Raw genomic sequence first — 15,110 nt, 5'->3', positions numbered from 1 at the left:
GGATATAATAAGTATCTTTACTTTTAGTGTATTTACATTTTGCTTTTCACCGATTAATTTACACTTCTGAAAGCAAATGTTTGGACAAACTTCGCAAGAAGAAGAAACAATTAGGCTTATATAGATAGGATTCTTAAATGAATATTCCAAATCAGCACAAGCTGGATGAAAGAAACATGCTTTTACAATAAAAAGTAAAATCTAAAAGAACATATTACTCAGTTCCCTTAAAATTTATCATAACACAGACTTTCGTAATTTGTTTGGATTCATTTAGCAAAACATTATTACTCATAGTGTCCTAATAATAGTAACAATATTATCCCTTATATTAAGTAGCTTACCTAATAGCTAACATGTTAAATACACAGTTTATTCACATTAAGAGACAAAAATAGTTTCTGAAAAAAAATTTATTGATTGCACTCTTTATGATGTCAAACACAACTTTGTATTAAAAGAGAAAATGCTCTTTCTTCAAAGTTTTGAATAACTTAGTGTGCACTTTCATTTTACTGTGTCACTTCAAAAGTCCATTCTCCCAAAATTCAGGTTGAGCAATCTCTAGCGTCCATTTTTATCATTTTTTATTAACATACACTGTCTTTCCACATAAAGTACGTACGTCTGTATTGTCTGGCAATTTTCCACTTTTATTTGGACTGAGATGAAGTTCAATCTCTCTCTCATCAGAGGCAAACAGCAAGCTCACTCGTTTTCGTAAACATTCTAATTTTAAAGCAAAGTCGCCTGAAGGATTTTCGAGCAGTATACAGCCTTTCTTGCCATTGTATTGAACATTTACAAATCTGTAACAGAAATTTAGAAAATAAAATTATTATAAACAAGGTAAATACGTCACAGATATAAGTTGCATATAGTCTGCGAAATTAGGCGCTTGAATTGAGAATTGATCCAAAAACTGTTGAAAAGGACTCTTGTTCATAACCTATAAATTCTTGACTATACTTAAAGGAAACTAGGAATTTCTGGTTAAAACATACACATCAACTATTTAATGAGTGTTTACAAGTGAAGTCATACTTTTTTTTTATCTACTAGCGGCACACAATTTATTAATTTGCCAATGGTAAAGCCACCCAAATTATGGGATTAGGTACTTTTACAAGACACCCTAAATGATATGACCGTCCTCTTCAATACTGGGAATCCCGAGGATTTTAAGTGTCTTTTAAAAAAGAAAAACTGAAATCATTACATAGCGAGGTATAAGCGAAGCCGCTGAAAAATTGTAAAATATGTACCATAACGAGTGTCCATTTTTCACACCTGCAGAATATCACAAAGAGACATTAAGTTGTCATAAGCGTATCTGAAGTAGTTATAAACGAGTAAACTTATACTAATATAAGAACTAACGAGTGAGGTATGTACGTTGAGAGTTAAGTGATAGGATAAGTTACTTGTACAAAATATTCCGCCTTATGCAGTCGTTTTGACGTATGATTAGCGTCACACTAAAGGCTTGACTAGTGCAGGAAACATGTTAGTCGAACTCTTTAGTATGGCACTAATCACGCGTCAGAACGATTGCATAAGACCCATTATGTTTTTCTGACTGAACCCTGAGCTTGAAACAGCATGTGTTCGAGTTTTCTTGTTATGGTGGCTTGTCTTAGAAGCAAGTGAGTTCGTTTTTCATTGTGAAACTACGGTAGACTTCTAAACTATTCGAACTCAAATTGTGGCGTGTGAGGTCCCTAGTTCGACCTCAGCTCGCGTTAAGTGAAATTTGCGGTGGAAAACACCGTGTACGTTTTGTCGGGTTTTCCCATTTCCTTCCACTTTCTTGATTGCACCATTTCATATCACCAGTCTCCTTTAGCCTATACAGCATAATCACGGGACGTAAAACTGATAATTTCATGACTATTTTTTAATACTTAAACTATTCATAGGTAGATCTATTAGGTGTAATACAGGGATACGGTTCAAGACTGGGTTCATTCTTGGAACCCTGAAGCAATATCAAAAAAGCCATTTCTTACTATCTCTTACCGTTTATATAAAAATTCCAGTTGCACTAGTGGAATAAAATTGAAGATGAAACGTATTCTTTGCACACTTAATTAATTACACAGAACTGCTCCTTGGTATTTCTTACCATTTCTGCTTTATGGAAATCCAGTGAAACGGGATGTAGTAAAATTATACCACTTCCGGTTTTAATATATGCAGGTAACGATGCTATCTTTTCTTGAGACGCTGACTTAATAAGAAAAAAACGCTTGCTACTATCAATTAAGTTTTTGTTCTATAGTGAACAATGTTGAAACCGGAAATGGTTCACATACTACTTTGAGGTTTGACTAGAGGGTTAGCAGATTAGACAGACCTACTGTAGAGATGTTACATCGATTCTTTAAAGAAAATCGCTCTCTCTTACTTTTTTGCTCTATGGAGATCAATATTGAAACTGGAAGGTTGTAAATTTCTAGCACTTATGATTTTAGTAGAGATATACGGATGAAGATTTTATCTTTTCTTAAAACGCTGAAGAGATTCCAAAAAACATTTAGCATTATTTATTACCGTTCTTGTTATATGGCAATCAACCTTGAAACCGGAAATGGATAATACCTTTTCCAGTTTGAATAGTGTTAACGGAGGAAAACAAATATATTCTTAAAACGCAGAGTCGATTCCAGAACATCGCTTCTCGCTATCTCCTACCATGTTTGTTCAATGCTGATCAACACTGAAATCGAAATGGTTAACTACTACCATTTCCAGTTTGATTCAAGACTTAACGGAGTAGATGGAACATATTGTTAGGACGCTGAATCGATTTAAAAAAGCCGCTTGTTGCTATCCCTTTGTGGAAATCAATATTGAAACGGAAATCAGTAAATTTCTACTACTTCTGGTTTTAGTAGAGAGATGTGGGTGAAGATACTGTCTTTTATTGAGACGCTTAATAGATTTCAAAAACGCTTGGCTTTACCTGTTACCATTTCTGTTCCATAGTGATCAACGTGGAAAGCAGAAACAGTTAATTTCTACTACTTCCTGTTTGTGTAGAGAATTACATAATTATTGAAAACCTATTATAGCAACGACTACTGACAAAGCTGAAAGTTAATCCAGATCAGTTGTCACTAGAAGTTTATTGCAAACTTTCTCTTTTAAAATACCATATATAATTTGCTGTGAATAAGGATTAACCTAATTACTTCACAATTTTATTTCCGTATTTAACTAAATAATTTCCTTGCGTTTTGGGAGTTATTTCATAAGAATTCTTCAATGAACTTTCAAGTATGAGAAATTATAATAATAGTAAAGCAATAGGGTTCTTTTGTGTCTAAAGACGAACGTGGAACATCTGGATTACAAGTTGACAGGTTTAGAATACGTCAGATTTGCAGCTACGAAAGAAGGATAAATATTAATTTTTATTTTAAGTAGCATTTTGTTTTTAGCATTTGTAGGGACATATTTCTTAACAGCTGCTAAAACGGCGGCCCTATATTAAATATCCAATTTAGATAAATTTTTCGGTCAGCACATGTAAGCAGTCAGTTACAATTCAAATGAAAAATAAACTAGAAAGATGAAATATATACGAAAATAAACAGGCGCACATATTTTAATAACAGTATTCAACGTTTGTCACTCTCAACACTATTATTTGTGGCCAACCTCACTTAAGAGGGCAGACTACTAAATATTTTTCAAAAGCTAACAATTTTTCTTTTGCCCGTTTTTCGTAAGTGGAAAGAGATAATGAAATGTAACTTACCACAATAATAGATGTTATTCTAACCCGAAAATAGGGGGGCGCGGTGGCTCAGTGGTAGAGCGTTCACCTCTGGTGCTTGGGGTCCCGGGTTCGATCCCAGCCCCCGCCAAGTGAACTTTGTGGTGGACAAACACCGTGCTCGTGGGTTTTCTCGGGGTCCTCCCGTTTCCTCCCACTTTATTCATTCCACCATTTCACTCATCTCTCATTATCACCGTCTCCTTTAGCCTAACCGGCATAACCGTGGGACGTAAAACTCAAAGATTTCATTTCATTTCTAACCCGAAAATACGAATCGGAAGAATAATTAGTGTTGCCATCCACAGATATTACAGTGTGGCCAAAATATGAATTACCTAAAAATCTAGGTTAAGGCAGCGACTAGAAAATTGAACTCAACGGTAATTGATGACTTGTCGTGTTGTCTTGGTTCCTTGTTAACTACTTTTTAAATAATATTTGTATTTATTTTGTAACAACTCGTTTATTTTGTAATAACTTATGTAAGTTATTAGAAAATAAATACAAACAACTCGTTTATTTTGTAATAACTTATGTACGTTATTAGAAAATAAATACAAATATTATTTAAAAAGTAGTTAACAAGGGACCAAAACAACACGATAAGTCATCAATTACCGTTGAGTTCGATTTTCTAGTCGCTGCCTTAACCTAGATTGTTGGGCAATTCATATTTTGGCCACACTGTAATATCTGTGGATGGCAACATTGATTATTCTTCTGATTCGTATTTTCGAGTGTAGAATAACATTATCTATTATTGTGGTAAGTTACATTTCATTATCTCTTTCCACTTACGAAAAACGGGCAAAAGAAAAATTGTTAGCTTTAGAAAAATATTTGAAATATTTGGTAGTCTGCACCCGTAAGCCCATGCATCACTACTTTAATTATATTTGATTCTCCGTGCGGAAATTGTTGGTTATTATTGATGCCAGACCAGTGGTGGCTTTTAAGAAGAAACCAATAATACTTTCCATAGGAGCAGTAAAGCGTGTTTAGTTAACTTAAACCTTATTCGTATGCGAAAGAGCAAGGCACATGCCAAAATTATGTATAGTTTTGCCCAAAAACTAATAAGGGTAGATTAATATAATAATATTATCCTTTGTACAAAATTTCAAGCTTCTGTGTTCGTTTTTAATAGATACACCTATGAAGGAGGCCTTTTTGATAAGGACTTGAAATGACAGATTTTATCACACAGAAGAGCGTGCCGTAATGAAGATTTTGTCTGTACGTTGTAAAAAGCTGTCGATATTCATCACCAGTTAATGGGGATATTACTCTTACTTGCTGCACTGTGCGGAAGTAGGTGCATAAATATATAGGGATCGAGGATCTGCCAAGGCCAGGAAAACCAATTTGAGTAACCACCGCAGGAAACATTGCTCTTGTTGAGGTTCTGGTCAAGAAGGTCAGCTGTTGAGGATATCTGTAACCTTACAGGATATTGCGCCATGGAAAAGAAATTGACAGATCACTTTCAGCTGTCCAAGGTAAGTTTACATTTGGTCCTTCGACAGCTGGATGAAGAGAAAAAGGTATCCTGGATAAGAAGAACGTGTTTTTCAGGACAACATCGAAGTGGTCTTTCATCCACCCTGTTCCCCAGATCAAGTCCCCAGTGGCTTCTAATTGAAAGTTTGATTACGAGGCACGTTTTGAACTCAGAAGTGCCATTTTCCAATCTCTAAAATATATTATACAAAAAGACTTCTTAGACGGCTTAATACTAACATACAAACATTGCACAGGAATTGTGTTGAAAAGTGAGAAATTGATAACTGTGGGAGTTACAGGAAAACGGGACGTTATTTTGGTATGCATTTCGTATTTTACTGTACAGTAATTTACACTATCTTCTGCTTACTAGTAAAGTGAGCAACAGCTGCAAAGTATTTCGAAATGATTGAATAAAAGTAACATTTTAAATCTTGTATGGACCTTTGACTCACGAAATGTGAATTAAATATAATACAAAAATTACCTGCAATGAGGATTGATACCAACAGTCTGTTTAGGTATGGGTATTTCCTTCTCGCTCTTGGGAAGAACATAAATAGTCTTTTTGTACAACTCCTCTACGTTCAACTGTTTCTCTTCGATCAACTTTTTACTTCCATCGTTTTTGCATAGATAAAGCTCAATCTCTCTTCCTTGCTGTCCAAAAATTACTTGAACCTAAAATACGTAAATAGATAAATCAATACAAAAGTGAAGATCCACCTTTAAATTTACAAAATGAAAGAAAATGGAATATGTTAACCTGGATTTTTAAAACTAAAATGTAAGTAAATTTTCTCAAAATTAAACGAATGAATCTAATATATATGACAGCCGTAATATATATTATTTTATCCCCTACAACGTTGTATTTGCACTATATAGTATAAATAGTATTAGCCTTTCCCATGTACCCGGTAATTTTCACGTTCAAGTTTTAATTTCTAATTTTCACGTTACTTTCAAAAGATATAGTATTAAATCTACACCTAAAATTTTACCGAATTCTTTACCCCTTGCACATTTTTATTGCTTTTTCCTTACCTGTTTTGACAATGTTGATGATAAAAGCAGCGACAATTCGAGGATTGATGATTCTTTTATTAAATCTTTAATAGTGTAGAGAGAACAATGAGTACGTTTTAAGCTCAATTATAAAGATGGCTTTCGTTGACACTAGATAGTGCTCGCTTTGTCCTTTCAATGAATCTTTTTACATTACTAAGTAACAGTGTCACGAGTACATCACATGAAGGAGTTTGGTTTGTGTGACGTGATATTTTCTCCAATTGGAAGTTGTAGTAATTACTACCACTTCTAGTTTTAATAGAGAGAGTGAAGATGGAATATATTCTTGGGACGCTTAATTGATTGCAGAAAACCACTTCCTATCGCTATCTATTATAGTTTACACTCTATAGCGACCACCGTTAAAACAGAAGGTAGTTAATTTCTGCCGTTTCTCGTTTGAATAGGAGATTAAGTGAGATGGTACCTATTCTTAGAACTCTATACCGATTCCAAAATACTACTTATCGCTATCTCTTATCGTTTTTACTCATATAGGCCAATATTAAAATTGGAAGTTGTGGTGGTTTTCTATTACTTCTAATTTTAGTACAGAGTTAAGGATGGAGATGAAATGTACTCTTGAGCCTTAATCGACTGCAGAAAACAGCTTTTCCCTGTCTTTTACCGTTTTCACTCTATAGTGATCAACGTAAAAAGTTGATTTCACTTCTGATTTTGAATATCGTCTCCCGAATCGCAACAACTCTGCTGCTAACTTTTGACCCTCTGCATCATGACTATCCTTTGATGGTGATCATCAAGCAATTCTTGAGATTTTTTTGTCTTCCTATCGGACGGACAGATACATGGGCAGGTTAAATATATAAAGGAGTTTTGGTAAACCAAACTCCTTAAAAATTACTAGAATCTTTTCTAGGTAAGGACCACTGTCCCAACTATTTTATTATCTTTTAATGGCTTCCTGTTATTTCAGTAATTTTACATGGCGTGCTGGAGAATCATTAAATATGTACAGGGTTTCCATAATAAAGTGAAGATCGATTTCCCTGACAAATTCTTGAATATAAATGGGAAGATAATGGGGTAAGCTTTATCATACACTTTCTTAACGGCCTCCTCCATCCCCATAGCCGTCCAACACACACAGCCTTTCATATCATTTACACACATAACATAACCTTTAATTATTATTTACATGTTTGTTATGTTGAATATGAGTAATTGTTGTAAACACAAAATTTAGCATGTAAGTATATAATATGATACAGTTAACACATACCTTGACATTGCAAATTATTATTATTTCTTGCTTGAAAAAACAATTAAATGCAGTCAAGAATATATTGCCAACTCTCCCTGAGCCTAAAACTATCAGTCCTAATATCACCAACTCTAAGACATGTTAATCCTCAAATTTACATTTTTAAACTGAATTTTGTTTTGCTTTCAGTTTTTGAATTTGTTCTACGAGAGTGTCTTGTTCTTGTTTGCAACATAATTTCATTTGTTTCTTCTTTCAATTTCTTAATTTCAGCACTTACGTTTTCTCTTTTCACCTTTGATTATACTTTCCTCTGCACTTTGGATTCGTTTCTGTTTAAGGTATACATTATAGCGTCTCCGAGTTGAACGAACTGAGAGAAGCATTCTTCGATCAATAGAAACAGATTCTACACCTCCATAGTATATAATTGCATCATGCACTCGCCTCTGTGCCATCAGAGAATTTTCGTTTGGTTTTCTACAATAAGTCTCTCATTGATAGAGAACCCGCCCTCCACTGAGGCATTGCCGTGGGATAAAATTAAACATACTTTCACACATGCCACAAATCGGAATATTCTTCTTTCTTGGATATTACCTTTATGCTGCCTATCTTCTCTTCCTTTTCTCTGCAGTTGACTGCAAGAGACCCCTAGATTTCAGTACAGAAAGACAGCAATTGACACTTTCCTTTCTCAGGTACAGAATCAGATATTCTGTTATGGTCGTGCAGAGTTTGTAGGATGCGTTTCATCTTAGTCTGAGTATGTTCTGGATTGTTCTTTTGTAGCTTTTGTTGAGTTGATTTTGAGTTTAACGTATCCTGGGGTCCAAACCTGACAGAGCACGTACTAATTTGTACTTCAGAGGGCTCCTTTCCACAATCATCTTGATTGTACTCAGCAAAAAGTTTCGATAGTGAAGTCTGAAAGCTAGTTTATCTTTATCTTATGGTTTCAGATCTTTCAGTAGTTTTTCTGTCAAAACCACCTTTCTTATTTCTAGTAAATTTTCATTTGAAGTCAAATTCAAAGCAAGAATCACTGCACTGTCTGTAAGTTTCATAATGTTTTGTTTGACACCACTCATTAGATTCTTTTGAGAGAGAAGTTCTGAGTACAGGAAACAAGCAAATGGCTCAAGACTCTGGAATTTCCTTTAAAATAGTTCACACTCTGTTGTGACAGTTTTGAAGAAACATAATTTACACTTCATGAACTGTTTTGCACATTTACGTTCCCTGACTTTCCATGACATTTTATGCAAAATGCATCATTTCCCTGAATTTTCCCCGATTTTCCAGAATGTGGGAACCCTGTATGTAACCTCACAGAAAGGAGCAGAACACACTGGAGTTTCTTCCCAGGATGATGATACACTGTTGTGTGATTTAAATATGGAATGCTAAATATGATACAAATTTCACTTCTTTAACCAGTCCCTGATTTTTATAAACATCAATATTTGTTTCCTAGGCATTCGCAGACTTTTGATTTTTTTTCCTGATCATCTTTGATTTTGCAGGTTTGTGGGATCCCTAGAAAGCTATTACGTAATGTAACGTCAGGAAAATTATTACCTGAAGTAACTATCTTTGCAAGGTTTTAATCCTTACATCTTTAAGTTTTACGTCACACAGATATGCCGGCTAGGCTAAAGAAGAAGAGGGATGATGAAAAATGAATGAAATGGTGGAATGAAGAAAGAGGGAGGAAACAGAACTCAGAGAAAACCCACGCACATTGTGTTTGTCTACCATTAAGCTCACTTGGCGCGAGTTGGGATCGAATAAAGGACCCCATCCACCATAGTGAATGCAATACACTGAGCCTCCGCGGCCCCTTTCCAGGGTTTTAATGTATGCTCTCTTTTGGTAGTTTTTTTTTTTTTTTTCAAATTTTAAAAAGAAGTTCTTCAAATATTAGAGTTTGTAATATGTAAATGTGATGAACACACACGGATGTACGAGATACCTTAAGTTTTCATTTATTTATTTATATGAGTCTGACATCTTCCAATTGTGCCTTTGAGCTGAAAAAGCCTATTGGAAATGAATAATAATAAAATCACTGGTGAAAAGATAAAGCGGGATTCGATCCCGAGATAGACAGACGAATTTAGGATATACATTGTGTGAAATTTATTACCACTGCCGCGAAATTAAAGAGAGTTATTTCCTTTTATGTTAGGAATTTAATTGGTGATGCATGATTAATAATGATGATGGATTATCCATTACCAAAGACAATCACGTTTGTTTCAACAGTGGAACCTGTACATAGTAACTCATGTACAATTTTTAATTTTCAGTTTCATATATATAAAGTTTATACTGATAATAACACTACGCAAACTATAGTAAATTTCTGAATAGGATAGGAGCCAATTTTATAATGTAAATGAGCAAACTAAAATATAGAAAAGGGATGCAAAGCTAAAGATAATTATGAATTCGAAAAGGTGACAGGTACCGATGAAAAAAAAATTGAAATCTTTGAGTTTTACGTCCCACGGTTATGCCGGTTAGGCTAAAGGAGACGGTGATGATGAGAGATGAGTAAAATGGTGGAATAAAGAAAGTGGGAGGAAACGGGAGAACCCCGAGAAAACCCACGAGCACGGTGTTCGTCCACCACAAAGTTCACTTGGCGGGGGCTGGGATCGAACCCGGGACCCCAGGCGCCAGAAGTGAACGCTCTACCACTGAGCCACCGCGCCCCCTAGGTACCGATGAAACTGTCATCGGAATTGATCACAACTTGGACGCATCAAATATACATTGTATTTCTTTGCTGATGTGCCTCAAATATTTATGATTTGCCATGTAATTGAAAATTACAACTTAAGTCTAGTATATCTATGTGATTAGCTAGATATGTAACATGATTTACTTTAAAACATCCTGATCAAGAGCAATCGATTGCTTGAAATGTGTATGATTTTTGGAAGAATTTTGATCTACACAGGGATGATTTCAGATTAGATTGTGATAATAATTGTGTGTTCGTTACTATCAATGATTAACTATTGCCTTATAGTTTAATACATTCTTACTTAACGAATCCATACCTTTTATAAGTTAATAAAGATAGAATATTGAAGCGAATGCACCTCAAATAACGGGTGACAGTCACCGATTATAAATCCTAATAAGAGTTTTATACGGTATTCCAATACAGAAGAATGCTGCTTCATTGAACTAAGTTATGTACCACAAAATATGTTATACCAGAAGAAATAACTTACCTCTCGTTTCAAATCCTCCAGCGTTAAGATACTTTCTCCTTGAGGATTCTCCAAAAGAATAGTTCCACACGTTGATTTTGCACCATACTGCGGCACCAGCCCACAAAGCTGCAAGTTAACATACCTACAAATGAAGAATGAACAATAGTTAATTAAGTATGTGCTGCACAAAAACCTTCACAAATTCTGATTTTCTCTGCACCGCTGATATTAGTAAAAACATTCCTCGAACTTTAGGTTGAGGGTGAGGACTGTAGATTCAAGTGTTTTTCGCAGAAACATGCCATACATAGTTATGTTTATGTCATGTAGCTCACTAGAAACTACTCAACTGAAAATAAATTATGTGCGAACAAGCGACTATTTGTGAATCGCTAAAGACTTCAGTTCCAAAATTCGATGTCGATTAATCTGTCAGTTATTTCTAAATTATTTTTAAAAAGTGCATCCTACAGACGGCACTCCACGTATTAGCGAGATCACGGATATATCCAAATCCTCCCTTGCATCCCTCACACAACAAGTAAACACACGTTACAGCTAAAGTAGTATGTATAATGACAAATTTAAGTATTTTTTTCTCTGATGGTGGTAGTAATACTTATATATGACAATAAATCATAATGTAGATTGAGGTTTTACTTTAGGTAACTCTATTTCCGCTTGTTCCATCAAAAATAAGATTTATTATTCTTACTATTATGGTACTTACCTGCAAATAGGCTCTTCTCTGTTTACATCCCCTTGGGCCTCCCTTGAAGTTACTACATTACTTGAAGACCAATCAGGCGAAATTCCTTTCTGAACAGTCAATTTTAATTCAGCACCTTTCAACTGAAACAGAGTTCAGCATTAAGAACTTAATTCAGACAACGAAATGGAAAAACGACTAACTCATTAATTCTATTCATTGAAAATGTAAATAAGTCTTATCAACACAATATATTATGGATTCTTAATAAGTGCAGCGCTTTCCAAGTATATGATTATATTGCCATTTCAGAATATGACAACTATATAGCTATACCATTCAACTGTTATCCAACGGAACACTACATAGATACCATATTTGGACTTGAATAATTGGTGCACACTATCTACTGGAAGCTTTAGACTAGCATTACTAGTTAATTAAAATATTTTGTGTGTTAATAATTTATTCTTAAATGCTAAAACCTAGAAAACTTACCAACTGCTTTTCTTCAATTATGACATTCTGCAACTGACTACTTGGTAGCGGTCTGAATGGCATTTTGATAACACCTTCTACATACTCAGTATGGGTGGAAGCTATCTTATGAAGATCACTTGTTTCTGGAGTGATTTGGTAGAATATTGTTACCTCATCAGATGGTACTAGGTGAGCCTTCTTACGTAATTTCTGGATTCTATTTACAATCTCACGTGCTACACCTTCATCTAACATTGATTGGTCAGGAGTAACATCCAACAAAACAAGTATCTGAAATATATACAAGTGAAATTAGTTTTTACGTATCTTGCAGACCTATTGCACCATCTTTACAACTTTCATGCCACTCTTCCAATGTGTTGTAAAAATGTATCTTTGGTAGGCTCTATTAAGTACTCCGAGAGAAGTTTTAGCCTCTGAATACTCTGCAATTAAAATTTAATGAGAGCAGGGTGGCAACAAAGATTACAGGAAAGAATTCCCTGTTTTCCAGAACGGTTTTTGAAATTTTCCCTCATATGTAATTAGTCCCATAGCTTTCCCATGTTCAAGGAAAACTAAAGAGTAAGAAAATATGATAATCATGATACGTAATATATATTTTTCCCCTAATCAACTAGAAAAAGTAAAAACACAAAAACAAGTACAACGTATTTAATTATGAAATTATATTACACTTACTTAATACAAAGTCTTGCACAAAGCACGAAAGTAAACATCTTCCCTGAAACTAATCTGTAACGTTAGTCACATATGAAAAGATCACATGAGAGACTTACCGAAAAAGAGTAGTTGTATGTACACTCATGTCCAAAATGATTGTCGCATATCTATAACTGTCTTCTTGTAAGAATATAATTTGATGATAATTTTGCAGGGTACTTTTAATACTGATACTATGTGTATAATCGGGAGATGTATATTTGTGGTAAATTTCATAGCAAAAGAATTATAAATACGAAAATTAGCATGAGTAAAACAAAATGTTGCTAAATGGACAAGAAAGTTTTATTTTCGTTTTATTGTTCTTATTTACTGCTCTTTTGACATGAAATTTGTCACATGCATGTCTTTGCCGATTATACACATACTAACATTGTAAGAATACCGGGCGAATTCGTTATCAAATTATATTCCTACAACAAAATATTTATAGACATGCGACAATAATTTTGGACATGAGTGTACATAAAACTGGCTGTTCTATATTAACCACATATCTTTAGAATAAATCAACAGTATTATGTAAGACTATTCATGGCTTTGGATTGATTGTTTTACAAAAGAGACACTGACCAAAGCTTAAAACCCACTTTATTTTAAATTATAATTTGTAACTGTTTCGGATATCTAGCATCAGTAAATAAGAAAAAAAAATAAACAAATAAATAAATAAATAAAAATAAAAAAGTACAACAATGACTATATATATATATATGTGTCTGTTAAAAGAATTTAAACTTTTTTATAACAATGACTATATACGTATATGACGGTTAAAGAAATTAAACTTTGTTATAACAACATTTATATATATATGTCTGTATTTTCATTAATTTCGATAGTGTCTGAAGAAGGATATGCTAGATATCCGAAACAGTTACAAATTATAATTTAAAATAAAGTGAGTTTTAAGCTTTGGTCAGTCTCTCTTTTGTTAAAAAAAAAAAAAAAAAAAAAAAAAAAGTAATTAATTTTACTTCTCCAAACGATTTATTTCCTCATCAATATTGCGGATATCTACAATTATTTTAGTCTTCTTGGCTTCAAGCACATTCAGAATTATTATTAATTTCCTATCTTCACCTTTTTTTTTTTTTCTCTCGTCGTTGATTTGTCTTCTGCAACAGGAGTACGAGCACTTCGTGCATAATGAACCACGGATTTCATTATGAATAGCTTCTCAAGGTCACCAGAAGAGGCTATCTGTATGGTACATAAATATATGTGCTACCAAGGATTGTTCTTTTAATTGTATATTGATTCAAAATCCTCTTTCTAAATTTGAGCTTTCATGAGAGAAATCAAGATAATTTTACCTACATTTCTTAAATCATTGCACTTTAAAGTATCCAAATTCTTTAGCCAAAGTTATTCACCAAATACTTTAGCCAAAGTTATCCGAAGTTCTAATACTAACTCTCAATTGTTTTAAAATTTGGATTCAAACAACTCTCTGAACTCCTCACAACTCTTATCTACCCTATTGCCATCTGAATAATTATTTTCAACTAGTTCACCTAAAAGGGACTTCATGTGATTTGCTCCAACATCAGATCCTGCAGAAACATTAAGAGCCAAACAGAAAAAGCTTTAGTCAATTTATAATTTAAAGATGACTTCTCCAAAATCTTAAGAACAAATTTCTGTAGGCATTCTTTGCAATTTCGGCAAAAATCCATACATACATGACACTGACAGTTCGAAGAGCTAGTAACTTTATCCTTCCTAACATCTCGAATATACAGCAGAAGATGCGGGTGGATGCCAATGGCTCGCTTAGCAACACCACTATTTTTAAGCAAACACAAAACAAAACTTTACTGGAGAATTTTCTGAGCCCCTATAGGAGTGTAATCGGCACGGCATACTGGAACATCCTTAATACGTTATGCATACAGAAGTCTTAAAAACTCAACGATTCTCCAGTTCGTTGCCACAATTGCAGCCTTAAATGCTCCATGAGAAATAAGAAACTCACAGCTTTCAAGCATTTCAGGGTCATATGACGTCTTGATATTTAACCTGAAGGTATATAGAAATGACAAGTTTACACTGGGTCCACCCATTGAAATTTGAATTATCTTTTTTATGTTCAGCGATTAATGCAATTTAAAGATCAGAAGCCGCAAAATTCCCTAAAAATGCCGAATAACGCGTGCACACTTGCCCTTTCACAGTATTCTAGAATCGCACATTTGTCTTCTTAAACAACTAAATTAATTCATTTCTAAAGTATGGTGATAATAACCCATAAACGAAAGTGTATGGTATTTTAATATGTTAGAAAAATAAACACACTGCTGAACAAAACTGCACTTATTTAATATAAAAACACATTTACACGTCAGTGTACGTCTGATGAGG

General features: G+C 34.0%; 1 protein-coding gene across 1 annotated transcript in view; it reads right to left on the bottom strand.

Moving 5' to 3' along the window:
- Positions 1-395: 395 nt before the first annotated feature.
- IleRS (Isoleucyl-tRNA synthetase) overlaps positions 396-15,110 on the bottom strand; it is a 78,309-nt gene continuing 63,594 nt past the window's right edge. Inside the window, exons 19-23 of the mRNA XM_081747965.1 lie at positions 12,021-12,293; positions 11,544-11,665; positions 10,832-10,955; positions 5,775-5,968; positions 396-809 (exon numbers count right to left, since the gene is read on the bottom strand). Coding sequence (XP_081604091.1) covers positions 581-809; positions 5,775-5,968; positions 10,832-10,955; positions 11,544-11,665; positions 12,021-12,293 — 942 coding nt within the window. The 3' untranslated portion in view covers positions 396-580. The remainder of the gene's footprint in view (positions 810-5,774; positions 5,969-10,831; positions 10,956-11,543; positions 11,666-12,020; positions 12,294-15,110) is intronic.

The sequence above is a fragment of the Thermobia domestica genome, chromosome 2 (genome assembly GCF_964235325.1).
Source record: "Thermobia domestica chromosome 2, izTheDome1.hap1.1, whole genome shotgun sequence".
NCBI classification, from domain to species: Eukaryota; Metazoa; Arthropoda; class Insecta; order Zygentoma; family Lepismatidae; genus Thermobia; species Thermobia domestica.
This window is presented reverse-complemented; position numbering and strand designations above follow the sequence as displayed.